At 39.0% G+C, this 27,516-nt stretch overlaps 1 protein-coding gene across 4 annotated transcripts in view; it reads right to left on the reverse strand.

Moving 5' to 3' along the window:
• The window catches only part of LOC126183804 (inner nuclear membrane protein Man1), a 364,252-nt gene that overhangs the window by 231,300 nt on the left and 105,436 nt on the right, over positions 1-27,516 (reverse strand). For 3 of the 4 annotated variants that reach the window (XR_007536817.1, XR_007536816.1, XM_049926052.1), the window contains exon 3: positions 8,250-8,443. Coding sequence is in view for 2 of the 4 variants with exons in the window: in XM_049926052.1 (XP_049782009.1) it covers positions 8,250-8,443 (194 nt within the window). In the remaining 2 variants the exon portion in view is untranslated. The remainder of the gene's footprint in view (positions 1-8,249; positions 8,444-27,516) is intronic. The other variant, XM_049926053.1, reaches the window with a different exon arrangement.

Below are 27,516 nucleotides of genomic sequence, written 5' to 3' on the forward strand. Positions count from 1 at the left end.
CACAGAGCATCTTGGCATTTTGAACATTAACAAATAATTGCAAGACTGTGTGTGTGTGTGTGTGTGTGTGTGTGTGTGTGTGTGTGTGTGTGTGTGTGTGTGTGTGTGTGTGTGTGTGTCAACAATGAACAAATACCAGCAAAGGAGGACTCCACTGCTTCAGCAAAACTGTCTCATCAACTCAATGGCAATATTTCAGCAAGCATATAACATGAAAGTTCAGTGCTTGTGGTCTTTAAGGTGGACAACCATCTCAGTGTGCCAACAACAACATTAAGGTCATAAGGAATTTCATGTTGTACAGGAAGGGAGGCTGTAAACTATCAAACTGTAAAGACAACAGGCACCTTTGGATTAATTATCTATGGAATTCTTAATGGTTTCTTTATTTGTCAATTTCTTTGTCCTTTAGATACCACTCTCTCCCAGAAGAGTAACAGAAGAAAAGAGGTAACATACAGTGGCGTTACAAATATTCAAGTAATTTTACAGAGATTATTCCCCTACTTAAGTGGCACCACTAAATGGCTGAGCAAAGATCATTACATCATTTTGACAGCCTGACGAACCTGAAAGAATGTCAGCCTATGACACAAATTGTCAAGATATAATCAGGATAAATAACTGAAGGTATCATAAGCCACAACCATATCTTCTTCTTCATCACTGGAACCTGTGATGCCAGACCACACCTCCTCGATTTCTACAATACAATGCCCTGTAGCAGATATGCCTCTATCTGCACTAACTGCCACAGTAAAACTATGTCAATCATTATCACAGATGGAACAACTCTCAACACTGGAGGCAGCATTGTGTCTTCTATCACAATGGCACAGAGACTCTATCTAGTCACATATGGCAGCCATTGTGAGAAAGAATCTTTTCACTTCAATCCTCCTTGGATACAGATTCATCAGGTCTCCAAAATTGGTGGTTGGTTGATTGGGATTAAGGTACTAAACAGCAAGGCCATCAGTCCCTTGAACCAAGGGTAGTTTATATGGAATTAATGACTTCCACAAATTGTGTGTTCTGATGCTGAAAGTATACAGAACCAGTGAGACTGAGGCACTGAAGGCAATACTGACGCTAGAGCTGAGAAATAATTTACAGAGAAGGGTATGAACAGCAAGAAAAACCCCACCCCACATCTGCCCCCCCCCCCCCCCCCCGAGCCCAGTGAAGGGCAAAGACAGTTACAGAGCAAAGAATATCTTCAAGTCGACTAATTCAGAACAGTGAAAGTGAGAAAGCTAAAAATGTAATGGACGTCAGTTGGACCATTAATAATAACACAAGGAGAGAAATAGGTAAGGCAGCAGGTGGATGTCAACAGAGCTCTTCCTGTGATGAGAGTGGTTCCACCCACAGCTGTCTCACCCCTGCCCCAATATAGTCAAGGGGTTACACAGCACCCACTATTCAACAGAAAATAGAAAATATGGTGCACCAGAAAAAGGCTTCAATTCTGTCATTCCTGTGAGCTTAAGCCCTAAAAAAAGAGCAACTTCAAAGGAGGGGTTGTACAAAAGTATGTATTAGCCAGTTGTCCGTTTAGGAAACCTTTATAAACAGTGTCAGTGAGTACTCAAAAGCAATATTACTTTTTCACATGGTTTTTACATAAGTATGGCAATTCAGATTTGGGATGGCTGTGTACATACTGTTCTCAATTTGATGGTGATCAGTAAACTGAATGATATTCCTCTCCGTCAAGTCTGGCATCCACAATTAGCATTAGTGTATGTGTCAAAGGCTAACAACACAACTGGTTCGAACATGTAAGTACACTAAGCAGTCACTTAATGCACTAAATGTTTGGCACACACTAAATTTTGTATGGGGGGAGGGGGCAGAAAATTTAAGCACATTCTCACTTTTACTTTTCTGAATTTGCCAACTTGAAGATGTTCGTTGTTGTGTAACTGCCTTGTTATCAGTTTTGCCTTCTGACCATCATATTGTAAAATAATTACTCTTGTGGTCACACAAGAATGGGTCATGAAGACCTGTCTAACAATGATGCACTTGGTCAATAACACTTAAATAACTGAAGGAGTGTTGTTATGAGTTCATTGCTATGACAATAGATAAAGTTCCATTCTACCTAGCACTAAGAGGGTTGCAACACTTCAAGAAACAATTTGATAACTTCAATGGCAAATGATGCAGTTTGCTTCTGATCCATCTCTGTAAACTGCTAAACATGTTGCATGTAAAATACTTTCTGTAACTAAAAGAATTCAGCTTTTTTTTATTTGGTTCTAGTTTCAGAGTGAAATGATGGCACAATTGAAAAAAACTACTAAGACAGAAATTTGCAGCAAAAGCAAAATTAATTTTTCAAGAGTTCAGACCTTCCTGAAGCCACATACACATTGCCAAAAACTTATGGAATGTTACGTCCACTGAGAATACTTCAAGAATTACAAACCATACATTATTCTCCAATTAATGAACTGTTGAACTGAAGAACAATAGCATACAGGACAAATGTATACCAACTACTACTACTGCTGATGACGATGATGATAACATTAACAGTTAGTTACCTTTGAGATTGGACATGGTGAGTTGACGTTAGTCAAGAAATCCTTTAAGATGACAAAGATGTCATTACCAACATCACTGAGTTTGAACGAGGTCATTTAATAGGGCTATGAGAAGCTAGATGTACCTTCTGTAATATTGCAGGAAGCTTTGGAGGGAATTTGGCCACTGTACATGAGTGTTGCCAGCAGGGGCCACAAGAATGTAAGGTCACAAGAAGACAAGCTCCGGTCAGCCACATGGCACTACCGAGAGCATCATGTTCAGTATTTCGGTGTATGGCTCTGGCACATCATACCACATCTGCTACAGTGATCTGAGCAGCAGATGGCACCACAACACATTGGTTGCTTCAAGAACAGCTCCAAGCTAGACGCCATGTAGCATGCTTTCGACTGACCCCAAACCACCACTATTTGCAATTCAGTGGTGTCAAGCAAGAGAGCAGGGTGGAGGTTGTTTTCTTCTGATGGAAGGTGGTTTTGCATTAGTGCCAGTGCCAGCTATGTGTTGGTTAGGAGGTGCCCAGTTGATGACCTGCAACCAACCTGCCTGTGTGCTTGACACACTGGAGCACACCTGGAGGTATGTCCATGGTGCCATTTCATATAACAGTAGGAGCACTCTCATGGTTACCCCATGCACCTTGACTGCAAATTTGCATGTCAATCTGGTGATTCAACCTCTTATGGTGCCATTTGTGGACAGCATTTCAAGGCCTGTTTTCCAACAGGATAACACTTGCCCACATACTGCTGTCATACCCCAACTTGCTCTACAGAGTGTCGACATGTTGCGTTAGCCTGCTCAATCACCAGTTTTGTCTCCAATTGAGCACATACGGGAAATCTTGGATCACAACTCAAAAGTACCATCCACAACCACCATTAACCGTCCCAGTACCGACTGACCAAGTTTAGTTTAGTCTAGTTATGTCATGTTCCGCAGATCGTTTTCACGATTATTTTATCGATATGATGTGGAATAAGTCAGATTACAAGATATATATAAACACACACATGAATAGTGTTAATATTAATATTACTGAAATTTTTAGTTCTACACCTGCAACTACATTTAGAGGTCCAATTATTATTATTATTATTATTATTATTATTTTATACCATTTCTGAAACAGAAACTGATCCATGGAATAGAAGAAGCTGTCCAAAAGAAATGATTTTAAGCTAGATAAAATTTGATCTGCTAACTGTCAGACGCTTTATGTTGTTGGGCAAATGATCAAAGATTTTTTGTTGCTGAATAATGTACTCCTTTTTGAGCAATTGACAGCTTCAATAACAGATAGGAAAGGTCATTTTTTCCTCTAATGTTGTACGAATAAACATTACTGTTCTTGGCGAACTGAGATGGATTATTTATAACGAATTTCATTAGTGAATATACATACTCTGATGGTGCAGTTAAAATACCTAACTCCTTGAATAGGTGCCTACATGACATCCTTGGGTGAACACCACTAATTATTCTCACTGCTCTCTTTTGTGCAATCAATACTTTATATCTAAGTGGTGAGTTACCCCAGAAAACTATTCCATAAGACATTACTGAGTGGAAATATGCAAAGTAGGTTAGGAGGCTGATCTGCTTATTACCAAGACTAGCAATTATACAAAGAGCAAAAGAAGCTGAACTTAATTATTTGAGAAGCTCACTAATGTGCTTCTTCCAGTTCTAGTTGTCATCAATGTGAAAACCCAAAAATTTCGAGAAATCTACCCCGTTAACTGAGCCCTGTTCATATGCTACATCAATTGTCAGTATGACTCTATTCGGTGTACATAACTGGATATAGTGAGTTTTTTTTTTCAGAATTAGAGGAGAGTCCATTTTCTGATAACCACTTAATAATTATTTGAAAGACATCCTTAACAATATCTTCAGCTGCTTTTTCTGGAATGGGATTTATTATAACACTCGTGTCATCTGCAAAAAGTACTAGTTCTGCTTGCTGAACGTTAAGTGAGAGGTCACTCATATGAATAACGAACAGCAGAGGACCCAAAATTGAACCCTGTGGGACTCCCTTTGTGATAACTCCCCATTTGTTAGAATTTACCACCCCCACCCCCCCCAACATTATTTGTGTTATTCAGCACAACTTCTTGCTTTCTGTTCATCAAGTGTGATTCAAACCAGCTGTGTGTATAGCCTTCAATACCATAAAACCTGAGTTTTTCCAAGAGTGTGACATGATCCACACAGTCAAATGCCTTGGAAAGATCACAAAAAAATACCAACTAGCGATAATTTATTATTTAGGGCTTGTATTATTTGATGGATAAATGTGTAGATAGCATTCTCAGTCAAGTAACCCTTCCAGAATTCGAATTGTGACATGCTGAGTAAATTATTTTCACTTAAATGTGAGACTAATCTTGAATACATAACTTTTTCGGATATTTTAGAAAATGAAGTCAGCAATGAGATTGGTCTATAATTAATAAAGTCACTCTTGTCCCCTTTCTTATGAAGAGGTTTGAAAATTGCGTATTTCAATCTGTCTGGAAAAATTCCCTGTGCCAGCGAAGCATTACATGTATCACTAAGGACTCCCCTTATTAAATTAGAGCAACACTTCAAAATTCTGTTAGAGACTCCATCAACACCACATGAGCTCTTGTTTTTCAGTACGTAATTCCCTTAATTTCAGTGGGGTATGTTGGTGCTATTTCTAAAGGCCTAAAGTCCTGGGGAACGAAATTTTTTAACTTTTTTTTTTTTGCTTGCTTCTTCAACTGAACCCTTTAACCCTATTTTTGCTGCTACATTCAGAAAGTGATTGTTAAAAATACTTGCAACTTATGAATTATCATCATCATTTAGCTTTATTGCTATGGTATGATGTGCACTGTCTGGCTGCCCCATCTCCCATTTGACAATATTCCATATAGTTTTAATGTTATTATCTGCATTATTAATTTCTGTCAGAACACATAAGCTTCGAGACCTCTCAATGACTTTCCTTACAATATTACAGTATCTTTCATAGTAAGCAAGTAGCGTTGGATCCTGACTTGTTCTGGCCTGTCCATATATTTCCCCTCTTCCTCTTACACGATATCTTAATTCCCTTAGTAATCCATGGCTTACTTGACTTTGTAATGGTTTTTTTGGATAACGTTTCAAGAAAGCAACTCTCAAATACTGAGACAAATTTATGGTGGAATAAACTAAATTTGGCATCAGCATAATTTTCTGTGTATACTTCATCCCATTCTACCTCTTCAAGGCTGCTCTTAAAACTCTGTACCCTGTTCGCGTCAATAAGCCTCCCTGCCTTGTATGAACCTGCCTGAAGTCTGTACGGTGTTATATGTGTTAATTCCATTAACTGTGCATCATGATCAGATAGCCCACTAACAACTGGGTACACATTAATCAATTCTGCCTGAGCACTGTCTATGAAAATGTTATCGATAAGTGACCTACTATCCTGCTGCACACGAGTTGGAAAATTTACAACAGATACTAGATTGAAACAACCAAGCAAAGATTCTAGCTCATTTTTCCTATCCGTATCTTTTAAGAAATCTACATTAATATCTCCACAAACCACTAAGTGCTTCTTTTTGTCTGACATGTAGCTCAATAATGCCTCTAGATTTTTCATGAATAGCTGAAAGTTACCTCGAGGGGATTTGTACATTGTTACAATTACTATAGAAGGATATTGCAGTAGCAATGCGTCAAGGATCTGATATGCACAAAAACTATTTATTTCAATATTTTTGACTTTGTGTCCAGTTTTTATATATAAGTAGGAACCCCTCCTTTTTCCATGTTGACTCTACATGAACAGGCATGGAACTCCATCCCACAAACTGACATCCAGCATGTGTACAACATAATGCATGCATGTTTGAATTCAACATTCTGGCAGTTACACTGGTTATTAATGTAATAGCATTTCACATTTTCAATGGCTAATCCCATGCATAAATTAACCTGTAATCTTGCAATGTTGATTACTTAAATATGCTGTCTAGAAAAATGTATTCCTGAAATTACACTACTCTACGTCAATAATTTTTTGGTGTTGCCATTTTTTTCCATCAGTTAAGTAAATGTTTCTGTAATGCAACGGAAAAGCACCACTTTTTTTATTATTTGCTTGTGAAAAATAATCACGTTATCAGTAGCTGCCAACAGTCTTCAGAAATGTGTATCCTTGTTGCCCCAGTGTTTTGTTTCCAAGATCATCCACCCATCTTCCATTAGGTAGTAACCTCCATCTTGTCTTATCTATTAGAATCCAGAAAAAAACTCCCTTAGCTACCCGTTTCACTAGGAGACTTTTCATGTTTGTTAGTTGTAATTAAATCTTTAGCTCCATACTGTTCCCTGATTCGTTTGTTCATTTTCTTGTCTCTCCTTGAACTTTTGAACCAGCCTCTCTGCACTACTCACTGAGCAACCCTTAATTTTTAAATGATTTTACACACTGAAAATCCAGGTCTCATATCCACTAACGATAATTGGTGATGCACATGGACTAGGTTTTCTGTTTCACACACATTGGAAGCTCACTCTTGAAAATATATAATATACCAATATCACTCCAGGCCACACTTTTGTTATTTCTTTTGCTGTGCTGTTTGAGGCTTTCTTGACATAATAACTGCTTGAATGGTTCACTCGTGCTGTGTAACTGTAGTTGTAGACCTGACACACAGATTTTTCCAAATACCCAATTGCACATAAATACAATGGACATTTTAAGAACTATATATGTGTAATAAATACATGAAAATTATGACAACAGAACACCATCTGACTTGACACTTGTGAACCATTTAAGCATTTCTTTTGGTAACTAGCCACTCATTGTTATCACCTTCAACTATCCTACAGACAAAAGATTCATCAATTGATTCTATGAATTCTTTGTTAATTTGCAAAATTTTCTTTTCAAGGAGTTGATTAAATAGTTCATATTGTCAATTTTAAGACCTAAATTCAAAGTTGCTCTGCTATGCCCTTCAATTTGTTGTTTATCTACACTAGAAGCATGCAGCACAATATCAACAAAATGGACATAGATTCTGCATGTTCATTACTAGTTTTCCAAGTTTAGGGATATGAAAACTTCCTCACTGACAGCTAAGAATAGTTTTGACAATATGGAATATCACTGTCCAACTCCTGTTTCAATTCTGAATTTCTCCCTATCCTGATGAAGAACAACTGAAGCTTAGCACTGACATTTATTGTTCCAAATACCATCTTGCATATAAATACACAGAAAACTTTTAAGAGCTATGAATGTGTAGTAAACAAACGAAAATTTGGGTGAAGCTAAGACACAACTCATCAGTTGCCATCTTGCAACTGCTTCATGACCTGTCAGCAGAGACAAAAATTCACCCAAAAAGTGATGATGAAACGTACTGTCTAGCATTATGAGCACATAGTAGAGCAGAGGATAGCACATGTTATTGGAAATGCTTCCAGGGCTAAACAGATTCTGGAAAGTGGTGGTGGTGCAGTAAATATGTAGTATACACCAACCAACAAATATTCCTAAGTATCAGGACCTGAAATGAAGCATTCTCACACTTGTAATTTACATAAAGTATTTAAATCTGCTCAAGGTATCATACATAGCAGCATTTAAAGAAATGGTGTCCACATATAAGAATATTGCCTCAGATTCTATTTCTTTTCAGACTTACCTGTGTGACTCCGGTATGACTTAACTCTTCCTAGAGCTGCATATGATACTGCCAGGCCAAGGAAAAAAAGCATCACAATCAAAACAAGTGTCTTCGGCACAACTTGACAATTTCGTGAAAACCAATTCCTCTCTTCTGTTGTCGGGAAACTTTCTATAGTTCTGTTACCTTGTCGTTCCAAACTGCCAAACCTGCTGACAAAATATATAATGATATAATTCTGTTGCAATTTCTGTGAAGTGAGTGTCAAGACTGACTAAATGGTTACTGTACTTTACAAACATTTAATTAATGCTGTAATATTTCATTCAAAACACCAATGACAAAATTTTACAAGGTGTACCTACTGATCAAGTAACCTTTAACAAAAAATGACCATGAAATATCCTTATGTCAATTCTTGTTTCTTCAAAACTGTAACTGGGATATTTACTGTACACAGCATGAATAAAAAAATACCACTTCATCCACACATGCAAAGAAACAATTTACAGGTAGTATCAGATGATTACAAATTCTTCATGGAGTACACACATTACCAAATAAATTTACTAAAATTCCTTCTAGAATTTAAGTTCTCTCCTGGACCCTTCATATAACCAGGTGTTTGTTGCTGTGATTTCCAGTCCAAAGACTAGTTTGATGTCGCTCTCCATGACAGTCTATTCTGTGCAAGTCTCTTCATCTCAGCATAAATACTGCAACCTAAACCCACTTGAACCTCCTTACTGTAGTCATGCCTTGATCGGCCCCTGCAATTGTTAAGTCCTACACTTCCCTCCATAGCTAAATTAACTGTTCCTTGATGCCTCAATGATCTGACCTATTAACTGATCCCTTCTTTTAGTCAAATTGTGCCACAAATTTCTTTTTCCTCAATTAGATTTAGTATCTCTTTATTAGTTATCAGATCTGCCCAAATAATCTGCATTCTTCAGTGGCACCACATTTCAAATGCTTCTATTCTCTCCCTGTCTGTAACATTTATGTCCAAGTTTCACTTCCATGCAAAACTACACACTCGAGACATAGACTTTCAGAAAATACTAACATTTAAATTACAACAGATGTTAAGATATTTCTCCTTTCATGAAATTGTTTCTTGTCATTTCACGTCTGCTGTTTATATACTCTATTTCTACCATCAGTTACCGGTCTAAATATCTTTTTAGCTTCCTAGAGGTTAATGTCAATACATGGTCTAGCCTAGCAGACTTATTGCTTGGCCATCCTCAGTGGACTCTGCTGGATCTTCTCTTTCCACCACCGGACTGCAGAGGAAGCAACACTGTTTTGTGTGAGTGCCCCAGTATTAGGGGTGCACTTTCAAGCACACCCTGAGTCGAATCTGGGAGTACATCACAGTGCAATGGGCACAAGCTGGTTCTGGTAGTAACTGAATGAGGGATGCTGTGCAGACACAACAACCAGCTTTGGTTGCAGCACTCCAATTAGATGTCTCCATCATTCAGAAGGTCACCACAACAGTGACAATCTCTGCACCAGGCCCTACAACTGCTCATCACAAATGACTGGTGTCTCTTCTGTCCATTCCACCTACAACAAGCCCAAGAGACACTGATCCAGCACATCCATGGCTGGTGGTTTCATGGATCAGTGTCCATGGGGGTTCCCTGTAGGAGTGGGATGGAAAGACCAAACACCCATCATCTGCACAACACAGCATTAGTGTGGCCTTCTTCCGAAGTTCCCACACAGCCTCTGGAGCATCTAGCTCTGGTTCCACCACCACTATCTAGGGACCACACTGTTGATCTGGAACTGATAATACGGACTTCCTCAAGCAACCATCCACTGCCATCTCACTGTCCTCTCCCACAATGGCAGAGCTGGTTTTGGCCCTATGTGCTGATTCAATAGGGAGGGACCTCATAATCCCACTGGTATTGGTGGAAGATGTGTAACTATCAACAAGCGAAGAAAACGCTGAGAGGGAAGCATAGCATCTCCTGCCTACCTATCACAAGGCCAGCTAGCCAACTGACTTAATCCTGAGCGACCATAAGTATGGTCTAATTCTCTGTGAGTCAGTCGACACCGTGTTCTGATCCAACCAATGTTTCCCTAGAGGACAACACTATATTTACAGACCCCGCCAATAACAAAGCAGGCTGTTCTTACTGTTGTGCATGTAGACAACACCTGAGTGTGAGATTGCTTGAGAATAATCATGCTTTGACACCTACAGACTGATATATTTATTTATACAAGCGAACTAACTATTACGGCAAACCTCATCACCCTCTATCAATATCGCTATGCTTGCGTTACTACATTGCAATTGGCCTCATGCTGTGAGAACTATGAATTAATTGTTCGAGTTTTTTTCTTTTCTTGTGGCTCAGGACTTTGATTTTCTTGTGGCGTAGGACAATCACTTTATTTTATTGTGAAATTATTGACCTTTGTTTCATGCTACAGTGAACTTATTCAAATGCAATAAATAACAGCTCACATAGAAGTGTCTCTCCCAAAATAAAATATGTGATTCCAGTCAATTTATTTACAATTTTCTTAGCACAAAATTTATCTCTCACTTTTATTTATTGAATTGCATTACTGTCAGATTTTTTTAAGGAGTAAAATGATGTGGTAAAAAAAAGAAAAGAAAAAAGAACCATGAAATTACCATTTGTTCACGTAACTCCAAAATCCTTCATTATAATGTTTCCTTCACCGGAAGAGGAGGGGGAGGGGTAATCACCTTCCTGAATGTGCAGTGGAAAACCCATTATACACAAGAGTAAACCAAATATTTATCCCTGTCACACACCAACGGCATTTTCGTCTACTGAGAAGACACTAAACAATTAAGCAAACTAATTTGGTTTTTTCATATAGCTCAGGGCACTGTGTTAATGAGGTAAGATAAAACCCAGAGGCCTCTGTAACCTTCCTAATAGCATAATACAGCAGTGTCTCAATTATCAGGGTACAAATCATCCAAGAGTTCAAATATGTAAGGGAGGAATATGCAGGTTTTAGTTTCCAATTCTCCTATTAATATTCTGAGGCTTATAGGAGACTAGTAAATTCACCTTGCTATTAAGCTTTTACATTTGCTGGTTTGGAACATCTACTGACATTAAAAGACTTTTCTATTATTATTATTATTGCATTATGATTCCAGTCCAATTGTACATAAACACATACCAGAGATTCCAGAAAAAATACTCTCTTGCGGCATTATTAGCTGTTCTCTTTTATACACCGATATATAATTATGTGTGTGTATTAATTATTTTTTTTAAGAAACCCAGAAAAATCATTGTTTTTTCATGTTACAGTGTTAGTTTTCTGGCAGAGTTCAAATGGCACCTTACCAAAAATTATGTCAGGGAACGTCGTAAGACTGAAAGAAATACATACTGGTTTCACTTCGAAAGACATTAGAAGCAATAAAACATACTGACAGTGGCAATGAACTATTCAGTAGCTAGTGAGTATGTTGTAAATATTCTAACCACTGGTGATGGAAGAAAAATATTTGACAAATTTATAGAAGAATCGAAGTCTGTTCCAAAAGTATGGTTAAAGAGAAGACAGTGGATGAGAAAAAATAACTGGAAAGTGAAGGTTCGCTAAATAGGTGGCAAATATTTTATTGGGCACACCATTTTTTTTATTGAGCACCTCCTTTCTCAGGTAAAAAGTTAGCTCCAAATGACTTGGCATCTGATCTGTTTTATGACGATTTTCAAGATTTGGTGGAGAAAGAGTGTTGTATACTTTATGACTCATATATCACTGATGAGACGAGTTAAAATTTTAAAATTTTACCAATTAAAAAATTAATGGAGCAAAATGACAAGTGCCACAGGTGCTAAAATGAATAAAGAGCAATTGATTGTAATGACCTGTACTAATAAACCATCACTCACATCTTCCTACTTTAGGTCATTGGTAAATCTAGCAAACCATGGTTTCTGGAGGGGGGAAAAAAAAGGTCTCTTCATCCACTACAAAAATCATCAAAGTGCATAAAAGTCTGTAAATTTCTTTTGTGATTAGTTTTGTTAGTAGTTTGTCTTTAAAGCTGTTTAACACATCATGTCTCAGCAGTTTCCATGAAAATCTCTGCCCTTGTTGGACAACATTCTATCTCACCAAAGTGAAACACAATCGAAATGCAAAAAAATAAGTAATTTCTCCCACACAATGAAACAAGCCTAATTTGGCTAATGAAACAAAGAATTATTAAAACTTTAAGTGACACTATTGACTACGCCTTGAAGAACTGCTTCTGAATCACTGTGACAACATACCTTTCCAGGAATGCGCACATCCCATATACGAGGGTGGTTTGAAAAGTTCTTGGAACGCAAAAGAAGAAGAGTACTTAAATCACTGAAACTTTTTTCATTTTTCAGTGTAGCCTCCTTGCAGATTAATGCACTTGGTCCCACACTGCTCCAGTGCCTTGATCCCATCTCGAAAATGAGTTTCCTCCAGGCCTTCATTTGAAGTGAATTCTGTCTACCAAGTAAAATTTTCAGTTTTGGGAAGAGATGGAAGTATCAGGTGAATAAGGTGGGTGTGGCAACAATTCATACCTTAGTTCATGTAATTTTGCCATGGCGGCAGCACGTGTGTGCGTGAGCATTGTCTTGATGGAAGATAGACTTACTTCCTTGCTAAACCTGGCATTTTTTCACGTATATTTTGTTGCAATTTGTCCAGGAGGTTAGCATAGTACTCTCCAGTAATAGTTTGCCCAGTGAGGAGATAATCTGCAAACAGAGTCCCCTTCGCATCTCAGAACACTGATGCCATTACCTTTCCCACCGAAGGAATTGTCTTTGCTTTCTTTGGTGGTGGAGAATCAGCATGTTTCCACTGCTTTGACTGTTGTTTTGTCTCTGGGATATAGTACTGCACCCAAGTTTCATCTGTGATCACAAACCGGTGCTAAAAATCTTGTTCTTTTCTCCCAAAACTGGCCAAACATTGTTCTGATATGTCTATTCTCATGCGTTTTTGATCCAGTGTTAAGAGTCGCGGCACCAATCTTGCAGATAAGTTTTTCCATTTATAATTCTTCAGTTTAATTGTGGTACATCTTTTCAGAAGGCATCTGGCAAGCGGGAGCAATTTCACGCACTTTCAATCGGTGATCCTCCATGACCATCTTGTGAACTTTTGCAATGATTTCTGGAGTAGTGACACATCTTGGCCGACCACCGTGCGCATCATCATCTAAGCTCTACTGATCAAATTTAAATTCATTTATCCACTTGGCAACAGTTGATTATGAAGGAGCAGAGTCCCCCAGTGTACTCTGCAAATCAGCATGAATGTCCTTTGCTTTCATACCTTTCCTTACGAAGTACTTAATCACTGCTCGAATTTTGATTTTTTCGATCTTCGTAAATCACTACGTGGGAACAACAACAGAGTGATGTTACTGCCACAGCTCTCTTCCAAGAGCACTGACGTGGTACATGTTTACAGGCAACAGTACAATGAATATCACGTGAACATCTTATTGCACTAGCCTCTCGTGGTGATTCTGAGAAATTTTCAAACTACCCTCGTATGTCAAGCACACTAATATTGAGCAACTGCATGTACTTCTTGGGTTTCAGAACACTACTACACAAAAACCACAAGATATACAGAAAAATGACACTTATCAGTGGATAGCTCTGATCCATAATGTGCACCATGGTATAGTTGCAGTGTGCACCACTAGGCAGCTGGAGTGTCAGAATACAGTGTATAATGGACCAATGCAGGCATACTGTGCCCTAGAATTTGCTAAATGTGAGTCAGTTGTGATGGTTCAATGGCAACAAATCGCACGACACTGGCTGCTTATGTGGTTGACTGGGACCGTGAGCAAGGAAGGTGAAGTGCATGCAGGAATCATTCATCAGGAGCTCAAAGAAATCAATGACACATGTGAACAGAGAATTGCAGTGACTATGATCAACTGTATGGCACATTTTACTCAAACTTTTGCATGTCAACCCATACCAGCTGCAGTTGTTACATACACTGACTACATGTGACAATGAGCTCGGTTCTGACTTGCAATGACTTCCAGTGGCTACTGGAAGAAGACTGTCTTTCACAGAAGATGCTTTTCAGTGTCAAACCCACATTCCATGTGTCTGGGAAGGCGTATCATCATAATGTGTGTGTCTGGGATACAGAATGTATACATGAGATTATGGAACACATTCATGATTAACCTAAAGCCAGTTTTACCTAAAGCCACCTTTGTGCCATGACCTCTTCAAAAGTTTAAGGGTCATTTTTCTTTGCAGAGAAAACAGTGACTGGTACTGTGTACCTGGACATGCTTCAGCAATGGCTTATACTACAACTATAGCACAACAGCCTGGTGGCCTATTGGTAAAGCCCATGCCTCAAAATCAAGAGGCTGTGAGCTCAAATCCTGGTCAAACCACAGAAATTTTTCAGTCTACCTGTAACCTAGCCTTTACCTCTCAACGTTGTGAAAATTCACGAGGAATGACACATGTTTCTGATTACAAACTTAACTAGAGGATTACAGAGACTCTGAGGAGGGGAAAGTTGGCCAAGTAGTGTCCAATTTCAACATTTGCACCTGGTCACTGATGCACACAAAATTATTATATAGCATGACAGTGGAGATTTCATTTTGCAACAAGGTGGTGCTCCATTACATTTTCTTTCACACTTACTGTTCCCTCAATGCATAACCGCCACAGCGTTGGGCTGAACATGCTTTCCACCCTGATTACTACTTCAGTGGCCACTGGTCACATGACTTAACTCCATGTGAATTGTTCTTATATGGTTATGTTGAAGGTGTGTGTTCCTGCCTCCATTGCCACTTAATTTGGGAAAGTTGTGAAATGCATAAGGAGATAATTAATGAGGATGCTAATATCAACCATAACATGTTAGGATGGATATGACAAGAGCTTGACTGTCACATTTACTTTTGACATGTCAAAAATGGTGCCCATAGTGAGCACATGTAATGTGTGTTAAACTTGGCGACATGCTCTCATCCACTGATGTGTGTATATTCTCTGTATGTCTTTTAGTTTTCACACAGTCACCTTCCAAAAACCTGGAGGTATTTCAGAATAACCAAGTACTTTGGAGTACAGTTTGGGAAAAAAACCATAAAATCATTGTGGAGTAATCTGCTAACTATGAAAAGTATGATGATATTGAGAATCTGACAGTAACAAATAAACGGCTTTCAAATTAAGCTGAACTTGTTCAGAAAGACATGAATGCTTGGATTCTGACAGATGTAGAACTTGTGATCAACAATCACTTGCTAGTAGAGATGGCAAACAAAGTTGTTGGCAACAAATGTTGACAAAGAGTCTTGTGGTGATAAAAGTGCGGCAGAGAAGCTTGCTATGTAACAAAAGTTTTTGAAGTACTCACTTTAAATTGCCTTGACATTTGTGGATCAGCAGCTTTCAGCCTCCTCAAGTGACTTTTGTGTAGCGAAAGAAGGTTCACATGGCTCTCAAAAGCCTCTCGGCCTCCATGTGGCAAAAAATTTCAAAGCACTGCTTTGACCCACAGTAACTGGGCTTTACAAATCACCAAGTTTTAGCTCTTGTCTGTAATGTTGTATGTATGTCACAACTGTTCCTCATATAATTTAGCAATTTTTTATTGTTGCTATATATACACAAATATCAATTCTGTTACACAATTTATGGTATTCTACCTCGCCCACAAGAGCTGTACTGTCCCATGTACTTATATTTGCGCGCGCGTGTGTGTGTGTGTGTGTGTGTGTGTGTGTGTGTGTGTGTGTGTGTGTGTGTGTCTACAGTAACTGTGCAATTTCACTCCTACACTAAGGTGCACCTGTTATCCATACTGCAGCAGAACTGTATCTGCAGCAATGCACCATTCTTGTTGTGCAATGGTCTTAGCATGGGACGACAAGTATAACTTATTTTTTGAAATACCCTCATACCAGTTTTTCCATTCTTCCGTAAACAATTTTTTTTTGTTCATATTTTCAAACCACGACTTATTAAACCGATACACAGGTGTGCTGAAAAGCAACGCCTCCAAATTTTTATGTGAAAACTCTTAAGCCTTTTTAAATAAAACAAATGTTATTAGCATTCTACATCTTTATTCTTCATGTATACATATTTATTTCTCAACATAATCACCCTGGCGATAAACACTTTTCTCCCAACAAGACACCACTTTATTGATATTGTCACAGCAGAATGTTTTACATTGTTGACAGAGTCACAACTTCACCTCTGCTTGCACCATTTCATCACTATCCTCCTCAAAGGTATTCTTTATGTGGTATCGATAGCAACGACGCCACGGTGTATTAAAGTTATTAGGTTGGCACTACGACAGACACCGCCCTCTAGTTAGTGCTGCGCAGAGCTCTACGAGTGTCACTTCAGAGTCTGCCCATTTCATCAAGAGCAGACAGCCAGGACACTTCGCACCTCATTGCAAAGTTATGTATTCTTCTTGCTAGAGTAAAGGTGATTTAAATTCATACTGCATTACCGACGTGTTTTACCTCACCTGCTCCTACTCGCTGCCTTCATTCGGCCAACCTTTCAGTTTCCATTAGCAGACCCATGCGCCACCTTCCAGGTGGGATACAAAACTTTAAGTTTTGGAGACATTTGAAAATCTCATGGGGCCAAGCCGGGGTTATCAACGACTGAAGCCAGGGTGTCGGATTGTTGCAGTCTCGTAGTGCTGATGTGTGGTCGTATCATGCTGAAGTAGAGAGTGATGCGAAATTCAATTACAGCACACTATTTTCCATGCAATGGTATAGCTAAATTACACACAAACATGTTACACCCTTCAATTAAGAGCCCTCTACTAGCAGAGAGCTTTGAATATGTAGACATCAAGAATAAAGACATAGCCTTTTATTTTATCTAAAAAGCTTTAAGATTTTTCATATTAAAAATTTGGAGGCATTACTTTTCAGCACACCCTCATAGTGCAGTAATATTCACACCTATCAGCACCTGCTTTCTTTAGCATCACTACATTCATCTTAAAGTCAGAGTATTTCACCTGTCTCACATGTCTTGCACACCAGTAGTTTTGTAATCACTGGCTCTCCCAAGGGTCTCAATAATTATTGAGGAAAGTAGTCCACTCCTCGGGCTTTGTTTCGACTTAGGCCCTTCAGTGCTCGGTCAAATTCTTGCAGTATCATATCTGCAATTTCATCTTCACCAACTTCCTCTTCCCTTTCTGTTATATTGTCTCCAACTTCACTTTCCTGGTAGAGTCCCTCTGTATATTCCTTCTACCTTTCAGATCTCCCTTCTTTTCTTAGTATTGGCTTGCCATTTGAGTCCTTTATATTCAAACAGTTGCTTCTGTTTTTTCTAATGGTCTCCCCCCTTATCATATATGCATCTACAGCCTTGCACTTGTCTTCTAATCATTCCAGCTTAGCTGCTTTGCACATCTGTCAATCTCACTTTTTAGACATCTGTATTCCCTTTTATGTGCTTCATTTGTTGTATTTTTATGTGCTTCATTTATTGTATTTTTATATTTTCTCCTTTTCTCAAATTCAGTATCTCTTGTGTTATCCATGGGCTCGTAATAGGTAAAGTCTTTTTATCTATTTGAGCCTCTACTGTCTTCACTGCCTGTATTTCATCTCTCCATGCTGCTCATTTATCTTCTGTGGTATTCCAGTTTCGGTCAATCACTGCCTAATGCTCCCTTTGAAACACTCAACAACTTGCGTTTTTTTTTCCAATTTATCTACTTCACATCACCTTAATTTCTGACCTTTTTGCAATTTACTCAGTTTTAATCAATAGTTCATAACCAATAAATCATAATCAGAGCCCCAGGAAACGCCTTACAATTTAAAATCTGGTTATGAAGACTCTGTATTACCATTATATGATCAATCTGAAGCCTTCCAGTGTCCCCATTTCTCTTCCATGTATACAATCTTCTTTCATGGTTCTTAAACCAAGTGTTAGCAATGACTAAATTGTGCTCCGTGAGAAATTCTACCCGGCAGGTTTCACTTTCACTCCTTTACACCAGTCCATATTCACCTACAATTTTTCTTTCTCTTCCTTTTCACTCATCATACGTATTCTTCCAATCCATTCATTATCTGTGGAGCTACCTGGCATATAAACTTTTACTACTATGGTGCTGTTGGCTTCATTACTTTCTTGGCTATGATGATGTGTTTACTACACTGTTCATAGTACCTCACTGGTATTCCTATTTTCTTATTCATTACTACACCTACTTCTGCACTGACCTACTTGATTTTGTATATACAGCTCTGTACTCACCTGACCAGAAGACCTGTCTTCCTGCCACCATACTTCACTTACTCCCATCATATTTAACTTCAACCTATCCCCTTTTTATATTTTCTAATTTCCATATCCGAATGAGGAATGAGAATATCATCCTGAGTAGTCCCCACTGGAAGATCAGAGTGAGGGACTATTTAACCCCAGAAAAAATACTGGCTTTTCCCAGTACCAGCACAGCAAGGCCATGGTGGCTAATGTTACGAGGCCAGATTAGCCCATCATCCAGACTGTTGCACACACAAATACTGAAAAGACTGCTGCCCCTTTTCAGGAACCAAATGTACAACTGGCCTCAACAAGGCTCCTCCCCCCCTCCCCCCTCCAATTGTGGTTTCACCTACAGTATGGCTATCTATATTGTTGAGACAATCAAGCCACCCCTTCGGCAAGGTCCATAGTTGGCAATAGGAACATTCCCACGGCACTGATTTAATTTTGTCAGAACTGTTGTCTTCAGAATACAGGTTGTTTATAAATGAATATCAGGATTTTAACACTTTATAATATTTATTATATTAAACTTACAGTTATAAATGATATGTCAAATGCAAAAGCAACTCAAACAGTTTTCCCAAGAACCTTATAAATGTTCAATGTGAGCACCATTTGTCACACAGCACACATCAAGTCTATAGCCGAGTTCTTCCCAAACATTCATAAGTGTGTCTTCAGTGATTGTAGCAAGACAAATGGTGCTCACATTGAACATTTATATGGTTCTTGGTAAAACTGTGAGTAGCTCTTTCATTTGACATATCACTTATAACTGTAAGGTTAATGTAATAAATATTATAAAGCATTAAAACCCCAATATTCATTTATAAACACCCTGTATTATACACAGCCTATTTCGTTTCTGGTTTTCATATGCTTCCTACAAAACAACACAGTTTTACTTATAATACAGATTCAATCCAACATCTTATTTACTACTAACAATGTTATAATTTTCTTTTCTGATCAGTTCCTGCACAGAGAACTGAGTGAGGAACTATTTTACTTCACAATATTTAGATTAATTTTGTGGTCCACCCATGGGCTCTTTGATTATTCATAAGTGGCAACATTCAGCATTTTCTTTCAAAAACAGCTGTTACAGATGGACAGAATTTGATCAACAAGTACATTAAATTTAGAAAAGGTACCTAGCATATTGTACGTGGTAATTGCTGCAACCCAAATGTACAATGGCCAATGACACCTAAAAATATAAAAACAATGATATTTTGCACTAACAAAAGACATTAGAGTTGACTGAGACGTACTTGTGGAGAACAAAACTAGTATTTGCATTCAAAGTGATGATATTTGTTCAGACATTATGAAATTTATCAAATAATGAGCATCTGCTTACACACAACAATACAATACTCTCATAAACAAAGATACATAATTGATACTTAATGTCATGGCTGCATCTAGTAGTCATGTTGGGCAAGAGGGTCACCTAATATAAATGGAATGCTTCTCCCAAATAAGTGGTACCCTCAAAGTGTAATGCTATTTGCACCTGTGTTAATACCAGGATCTAATTTGAGAGCATTCTGCTTAATAAGCTAATAAAACATGACTATTTTAAGCGTCATTTTGTGATTAAGGATGTTCTCTCTGAATCTACCACCAATATCACAATAACTGAAAATTCTACAAGAAATAGTAATAACTGACTGCATCCTACTTCCATTTCAGCTAATGCTCTAAATACAAATATGGAGACAGGAGGCAGTTAAAATTTATTTCATTTCATTGTGGAGTGGTGGTACAGCAACCTTATACTGTGATTAATATTAAAAAAACAGTCCTATGTTGCACAATGTTTTTTACTTCTTCAAAAACGGTGTTTTTCACCCAGGCAGGAAATCATCAAGTTATCTTGGTGCAATGTGGGTCATCATTTATAGCAATGTAGAATAAGACCATGCTCATACATGGTAAACATGGTCCTGGGACAAAGTGCCAAGGGCCAAGCCTCACCCACGCAATGTATACACAGAACATCCACCTGATGATGCCCCACCCGGATGAAACACATCTTTTTGAAGCAAAATATAGAACTGTGCAACCTAGGACTGTTTTTTAATATTATTGGGAGCAATTCACTTAGTAAATGTATCACACCAATATTGTGATTCTTCATTTTCTCCCAGGTGTTAAAGTAGCAACTTCTCAAGGCTGTTGCCAGATCGCATTGTGTAAATCCCACAGTTAAGAGGGTTGCAAAGATGAAGAAAATGCTGTCCCCATCAACAAATAAATTAACCTCATATACAAACACGTAGTACAATTTTGTAAACAACTTTGATGCTTTCTGTATGCTGGAGCTCTGATGTTAGGAATGTACATGGTCACAACTTTCATCAGCTTAAGTTGGAGCTCATAATTTACACACTGTTGTCTAAGAAAGCTGTGCGTGATCATAATCACATTTTAATATAATATAGCCTATCATAAAAATATGTTAATGGAAAGTCCTTGGTGGAATGTAAATAATTTAAGGAGTAAAGGTAATAACTCACAGGAAAGTAGTGGTGCTGGGACATCAATATCACTAGACACATAAACAAGAAAGAACTTGGCACGTGTCTGCTCCCTCCAAAGAGAGAAGCTAATGTTGCCAGGGCAAGAGGAGGCGGGGGGGGGGGGGGGGGGGGGGGGGGGAAATCTGGATGTGGCACGAGTTGTGAAGCAGCCACTGAAATAAATTTAACTATCTGTGCTAAGCAATGGGTTCTGTCACTGGGTGGGTAACTCTGCTCTTGGCTACGCTTTGGAGGTGGCCATTCATTCAGGTGGTGGACAGCTGGTTTGTTGTCACATCCACATAACATGATGTGCAGAACTTACACAGCAGAGCTGCTATTTGACATGACTGCTTTCACAGGTGGCCCTGGCTCTGATAGGATAGGATAATATTGTGATGGGACTCTAATAGTACGTGCTGAAAGGATGTATTCGAGGTCTTGCAATGAGTCTTCCAAGGGGTAGGGTAAGGGATTGGGAGTAGGTGTGATGTAAAGATGGACTACAATACTCTGTAGACTAGGTTGGGTTGGGGTTGGGAAAGAGGGCAAACAGCAGGGTCATCGGTCTCATCGGATTAGGGAAGGATGGGGAAGGAAGTCGGCCGTGCCCTTTGAAAGTGTAGACTAGGCAGGCAATGGAATACCATTCTGGGAGTGATGGAAAGGATTTTGAGTACAATGTCCCTCATTTTTTGGGCACAATGATAAATGGTGAAGACCTGGTGAAGGATATGGATCAGTTGTCATGGTTGGTTTAAGTCTTGCAAAGGGCTTGCCAGACAAGCATTACAATTTAAACCTAGTCAACCGAAAGATTTCTCATGCCATACCCACACATACACACCCCAATCCTGCAACCACCCTAGGGACTAGCTACCCAACATCATCCTGGACTGGAACAACTGAACTATATTCCTTTCCAGGGCTTCAACTATTTATCACCATCTCTGCCAATGAGAAACATTATACCCAGAACCATTCCTACCCCTCCCAAAAAGGTATTGTTTCTCACTTGAACTATGCAATATCTTAGCCCATTTTTACAAACATCTTACTCCCAGCCCCTTGACACATTGGTTCTACTCCTGTTGAAGGCCTTGGCGCAAGACCTATCTGATAAACGTATCCAACACATCCTAGACCATTCCCATCACAGGCTTATCTTATCCTATCCCATCCGATGCAGGGCCATCTGCGAAAGCGGACATATCATACCAGTTCTGCTTCAATTACTGCGCAGGATTTTAAGTGGGAATGACCACCAATCAACTGTGGCCAAGAGTAAAGCTGACTACCCAGTAGCATAACACACTAATAAGCCCAATACATGCTTTTTCGTGGCTGCTTCACAAAAAGCACATGGGAGGCATCATTGCAACACATAATTAGATGCCATAATCCTCTTGGTCTCAATTCGTACAAGCCCCTGCCCTCAGGCCCACCTCCACCCCTGGCCCACGACCCAACTTCACACATCCTACACCCACATCCACTTCTCTGGTGTATCCCCTTGCTCTGTCCTCCTCCCGATACACACTTCCTGCCACAATGGGCTGCGCACAACTTCCTCTACTTTCGGCCAGAATGAGCTCACCAGTGCCACATTTCTATCTGTGATTTTGCTGCTTCTCCCTTGTAGTCACCAGTCACCTCTCCCCAACCCTCCATCCTGTTTCCCACCTGATAGGGGGGACTGGGGGGGGGGGGGGGGGGAGGAGGAGGAGGCAGCGGGGACAGGGAGGGGACACAGACCGGAGGGGGGAGGGGGGAGGGGGGAGGGGGAGAGAGGGGGGGAGAGAGAGAGAGAGAGAGAGAGAGAGAGAGAGAGAGAGAGAGAGAGAGAGAGAGAGAGAGAGAGCAGGAGAGGGTGTGCTTATGTCGCATTGCTCTGACATAATTACTGAAACAGTTTTTATCGAATTTTCTTGGGCCATTTCTCCAACACTGAAAAGCCAAATGAAAGATTGTTACATGTTGTCACAGCTTGGATACTGTTAAATGCTAGTCATACAATTTGCTTATAAAATTTACATCAATTAACCAGAATGTTAAATCACTGTAATGTGCTATACTTCTCAATGTAACATGCTGTCCTGTGCCGTGCTGTGCTGTGTACTTGTAACTATATTATAAGAGAAAGACTGATAGGTCACTGATTTTATATCAAACACTATTTATACACTATCTGATCAAAAGTATCAGGACATCTCTATGTAATGTGGAATTGAGCACTAGATGTCATGAGAGGCAGATCCACCAATATAAAACTGGAGAGTATCTTGTTGTGAGTAGAGAAGTAGTAAACACAGTTTGGGTTGGTCAGGATATCTCAGTGACTTCAATCATGGACTAGTCTCTGGATGTCATCTGCATAACAAAAATATATCAAGGAAATTTCAACTCTTCTAAAGCTGTGCAAGTCAACTATGAAATGGACACACAAAGGAACAACTGAAAATAACCCAGACCCAGGTAGACCTCATGTACTGACAGAGACCATCCAGCATTGTGGAGAAGAATTGTAAAAAAATCACATGAAATCAGTAGAAAGAGTTCCGAATAGCTACCACCAGTCCAGCTAGCACAATGACTGTGTACAGTGAGTTCGAAAGAAGGGACACAATTTTGAATAGCTCCTCACAAGCCATTCATTCCTGCAGTCAATGTCATGCATTGTACAAGATGGTGTAAAGAGTGATGCCACTCAACAATGGATCACAAAATGAGTCATTTGGAGTGATGAACCACTCTATACCCTGCGGCAATACATCAGAAGAGTTTTGGTTTGTAGACTGCCTGGAAAACGTTACCTGCAGCATTTGTAGTGCCAACAGTGAAGGTACTATTACAGTATGGGGGTGTTTTTTGTGATAAGGGTGTTATCCCCTTACTGCAGTTAAGAAAATGCTAACTCTGAAAGAATATGAACAACTTCTACAGAATTGTGTACTGTGTATGGTAGAGGAACAGTTCAGAGATGACGATTCCTTGTCTCAGCATGACAATGCATAATGTCATAAAGCAGCATCTGTGACACAACTGTTTGTGGACAGTAACATTCACGAAATGGTCTGGCCTGCCCATAGTCCTGATCTGAACCTGGTGAAACACATTTGAGATGAGTTAGAATGTCAACTTCATCCCAGACCCCAGTGCCTTGAGGAAGAATGGACTCCCATTTCTCCACAGACATTTATACACCCTGTTGAAGGCACAGTTTAAGCTGTCATAAAGGTGATGGTGGACATGCCCCATATTAATGTCTACTAATAGATGTCCAGATACTTTTGATCACTGTGTGAGTTTGTGGGGTGGGGGGTGGAGGTGGGGGGGGGGGGAGGGGGAGTGCATGTAAGGCATATACTGGCACTATATTTTAGGATTTAACCACAAAGTAATTATTACTGCAGATACCCACAGGTATCCACAATGGTGATGGCTTTTATCACATAGTAATTATAACTGTAGATTTCCATATCCACACAGACCTCTACCCACAGAACTTCATCAAGATATTAAGTAATATTCTTAAGTACCTACATTGGCTCTATCTGAACATTCAGTTTATGACAGAGGGTAGAAAAGATGATGCATTATGCATTGTAACCTACATTGGAAGTGTTGAGTGAAAAATTCTGGCCATCTACTCCAAAATACAAGTCTAGTGATTACAACACTGCATCATCAAATACAATGAAGGAAACTATTTCAGCATCCATGTAGTGTGATTACTTGCCTTACATATATTGTTTACTGAACTTTACAACACTTAAATTGCTATTATATCTTTCATCGACATGCAATTCCACAACTTTCAGTGAGCTAGTTTGTAAGGACCAGCTGCAGTGTCTTCAACAGCACAAGGCACAAAACCGCTATGGTCATTAGCGCCCGTATCTGTCTGAAAGGGTAGTGCAGTGTATGGTCATTTAAGTTGATTGTGCTCATGAGATTTTTAGTCTCTAGCATTAGTCAATTCAGTTTGTGCGTTTTGTGACATATTTTGTTATTCACAAGAAAATGAACACAATAGAAGGACAAGTATTTTCAGAGTAAAGAGTGTTCAATCATGTAACGTAATTACAGCTTGTATTACAGAGGTGAAACAAAAAGAAATGTTGGCTATGCTGCCAGTCCCAAACAAAGGCTGCATTTTATACAAAAGTCAGCCATGTCACAATGGGACGTATCAGAAAGAAATGCAAAAATAAACCACATGGTTTGCTCGATTCATGAAGAACAAGTGTTAAGAATTTTGGGAGGAAACCAATCGATATAGACAATTATAAACAATCAATAACTGAACAAATGATGGACAACTTTCACATCAATCAAAAACTAATGCCAACATTAACTAAATTACTTATTCCAACACAACAACAAAAAAACTTCATTTTCCCTGGCAGAAAGTTGTTTTGCACCAGACATGGCATGAAATGGGACTTCTCTGGAAGAGATCTGTAAGTAAAAGAGATTGTGATGGATGTAACTGATGTATTTGACTGGCCATGCAAATACATGACATAAGTCAGGAAATTAAAAGAGCAAGGCAGAAAGTTCTGCTATACTGACGAAACTTGGGTGGACAGCAACATTACTTTTAGAAAATGTTGTCTGGGCACTGCCACTGACAGCATAAAGGACAATGTAGTAGAAGCAACAAGATTACTGTGGTGGGTACTGGACCTAATTCTTGCTTTAATTATTGGTTTACACCAATGTTATTCTCTTCAAAATATTCCCCATTGCATATGACACACTTATGCCAGCACTTTTTCCAAAACCCAAAACAGTTCTGAAACTACATCTTTGTGACATCTATTTTTAGTCCTATCAGTGACATGTTTTTAATCTCATCTATGCTTGTAAATACTGCCCTTTAAAGTTAAATTTATTTTTGAGAACAAAAAGAGTGTGACATGAAGCAAATGTGGAAGCTAGGGCATCATTACAACATCGTTTTTGGGCAAAATTCATGAACAAACAACAAAATGTGAGCAGGTACATTATCGTGGTGCAAAATCCACTAATTCCCATGCCAAAAATCCAGGCTTTGTTACGGATTCCTTCACACAAATGACATTTAAGTTTTAAGTAATACTTCTTATTGTTCATTGCACTTTGTAACAAGAACTCATGGTACAACCTAACGTTAAAATCGAGGAACACTGAGAGCACAAACGGAAGACCTCCATATTTGATTGTACTTCTCAAGCTTTTATCAGTCTTGGCAAACAAAGCTGCCTCAACTGGGACGATTGAACTTTAGTTTTGTCATCATTTGTGTCAACTCATGTTTTGTCACCTATTACGACTCTTTTTCAATAGTTCTATATCACTGTTGACTTCATCTAGTGACTCCTCAGAAACTTGCACTTCCCGCTGTTTAATTCAAAATTCAACAATTTTGGAACAAATTTACATGAAACATCTGAAACGATCTTGTGGCATGAGCCCACTGATACGCAAACCTCACTGACTTCTCTGACTGCAATTTGGCGATCTTTCATAGTCATTTCTTTCACTTCTTCCACAATTTCATCAACTGATGATAGGTTGGGGCATCCAGGGTACTCGTCAACTTCAGTGCCCTTACAGCCTTCTAGCCTTCTTCGAAATGCTTGTACTATTTATAAACCAGGGTTTTTTTCTTTTTTTTTTACCAAAAGCATTATTACATTTTTAAAAGTTAGATGCACTTTATTTCATTCTTATAGCAAAATTTAATACAAATTCTCTCATCCCCCCCTTAAAATAAATAATTGCCGATACTACCAAAACACCCCAACCTTTGTTTTCACAGCTGACAACAGACTAAACATTCAATATGCCTAACACTGTACAGAAACTTTTCAGACATGTTTACAAACACAATAACAAAAAAGTGGTTTGAATCAGACTCATACAACACATGAAATTACAAATTCTTTGTTACTTTTTAAACACTTATTGCGCAGCAAGAATTATTGTCTCTGAACACAGGCCTGCATAGAAAACTTCCACCTCTTCATAGCAACACAGAGTAAGAATAAGTCTAAGTTCTAGAGAATAACTGCAATATATGGTCTTCAGCATTCTATCAGAATATATGCACCATTTTAGGAGGAGATAGCACATGAACATGCATTTTGGTCTATATTAGTAGTGGATACAAGAATCCTGACTTATGTTCTTACATTACTACACTCCTGGAAATGGAAAAAAGAACACATTGACACCGGTGTGTCAGACCCACCATACTTGCTCCGGACACTGCGAGAGGGCTGTACAAGCAATGATCACACGCACGGCACAGCAGACACACCAGGAACCGCGGTGTTGGCCGTCAAATGGCGCTAGCTGCGCAGCATTTGTGCACCGCCGCCGTCAGTGTCAGCCAGTTTGCCATGGCATACGGAG

Source organism: Schistocerca cancellata, chromosome 4 (assembly GCF_023864275.1).
Source record: "Schistocerca cancellata isolate TAMUIC-IGC-003103 chromosome 4, iqSchCanc2.1, whole genome shotgun sequence".
NCBI classification, from domain to species: domain Eukaryota; kingdom Metazoa; phylum Arthropoda; class Insecta; order Orthoptera; family Acrididae; genus Schistocerca; species Schistocerca cancellata.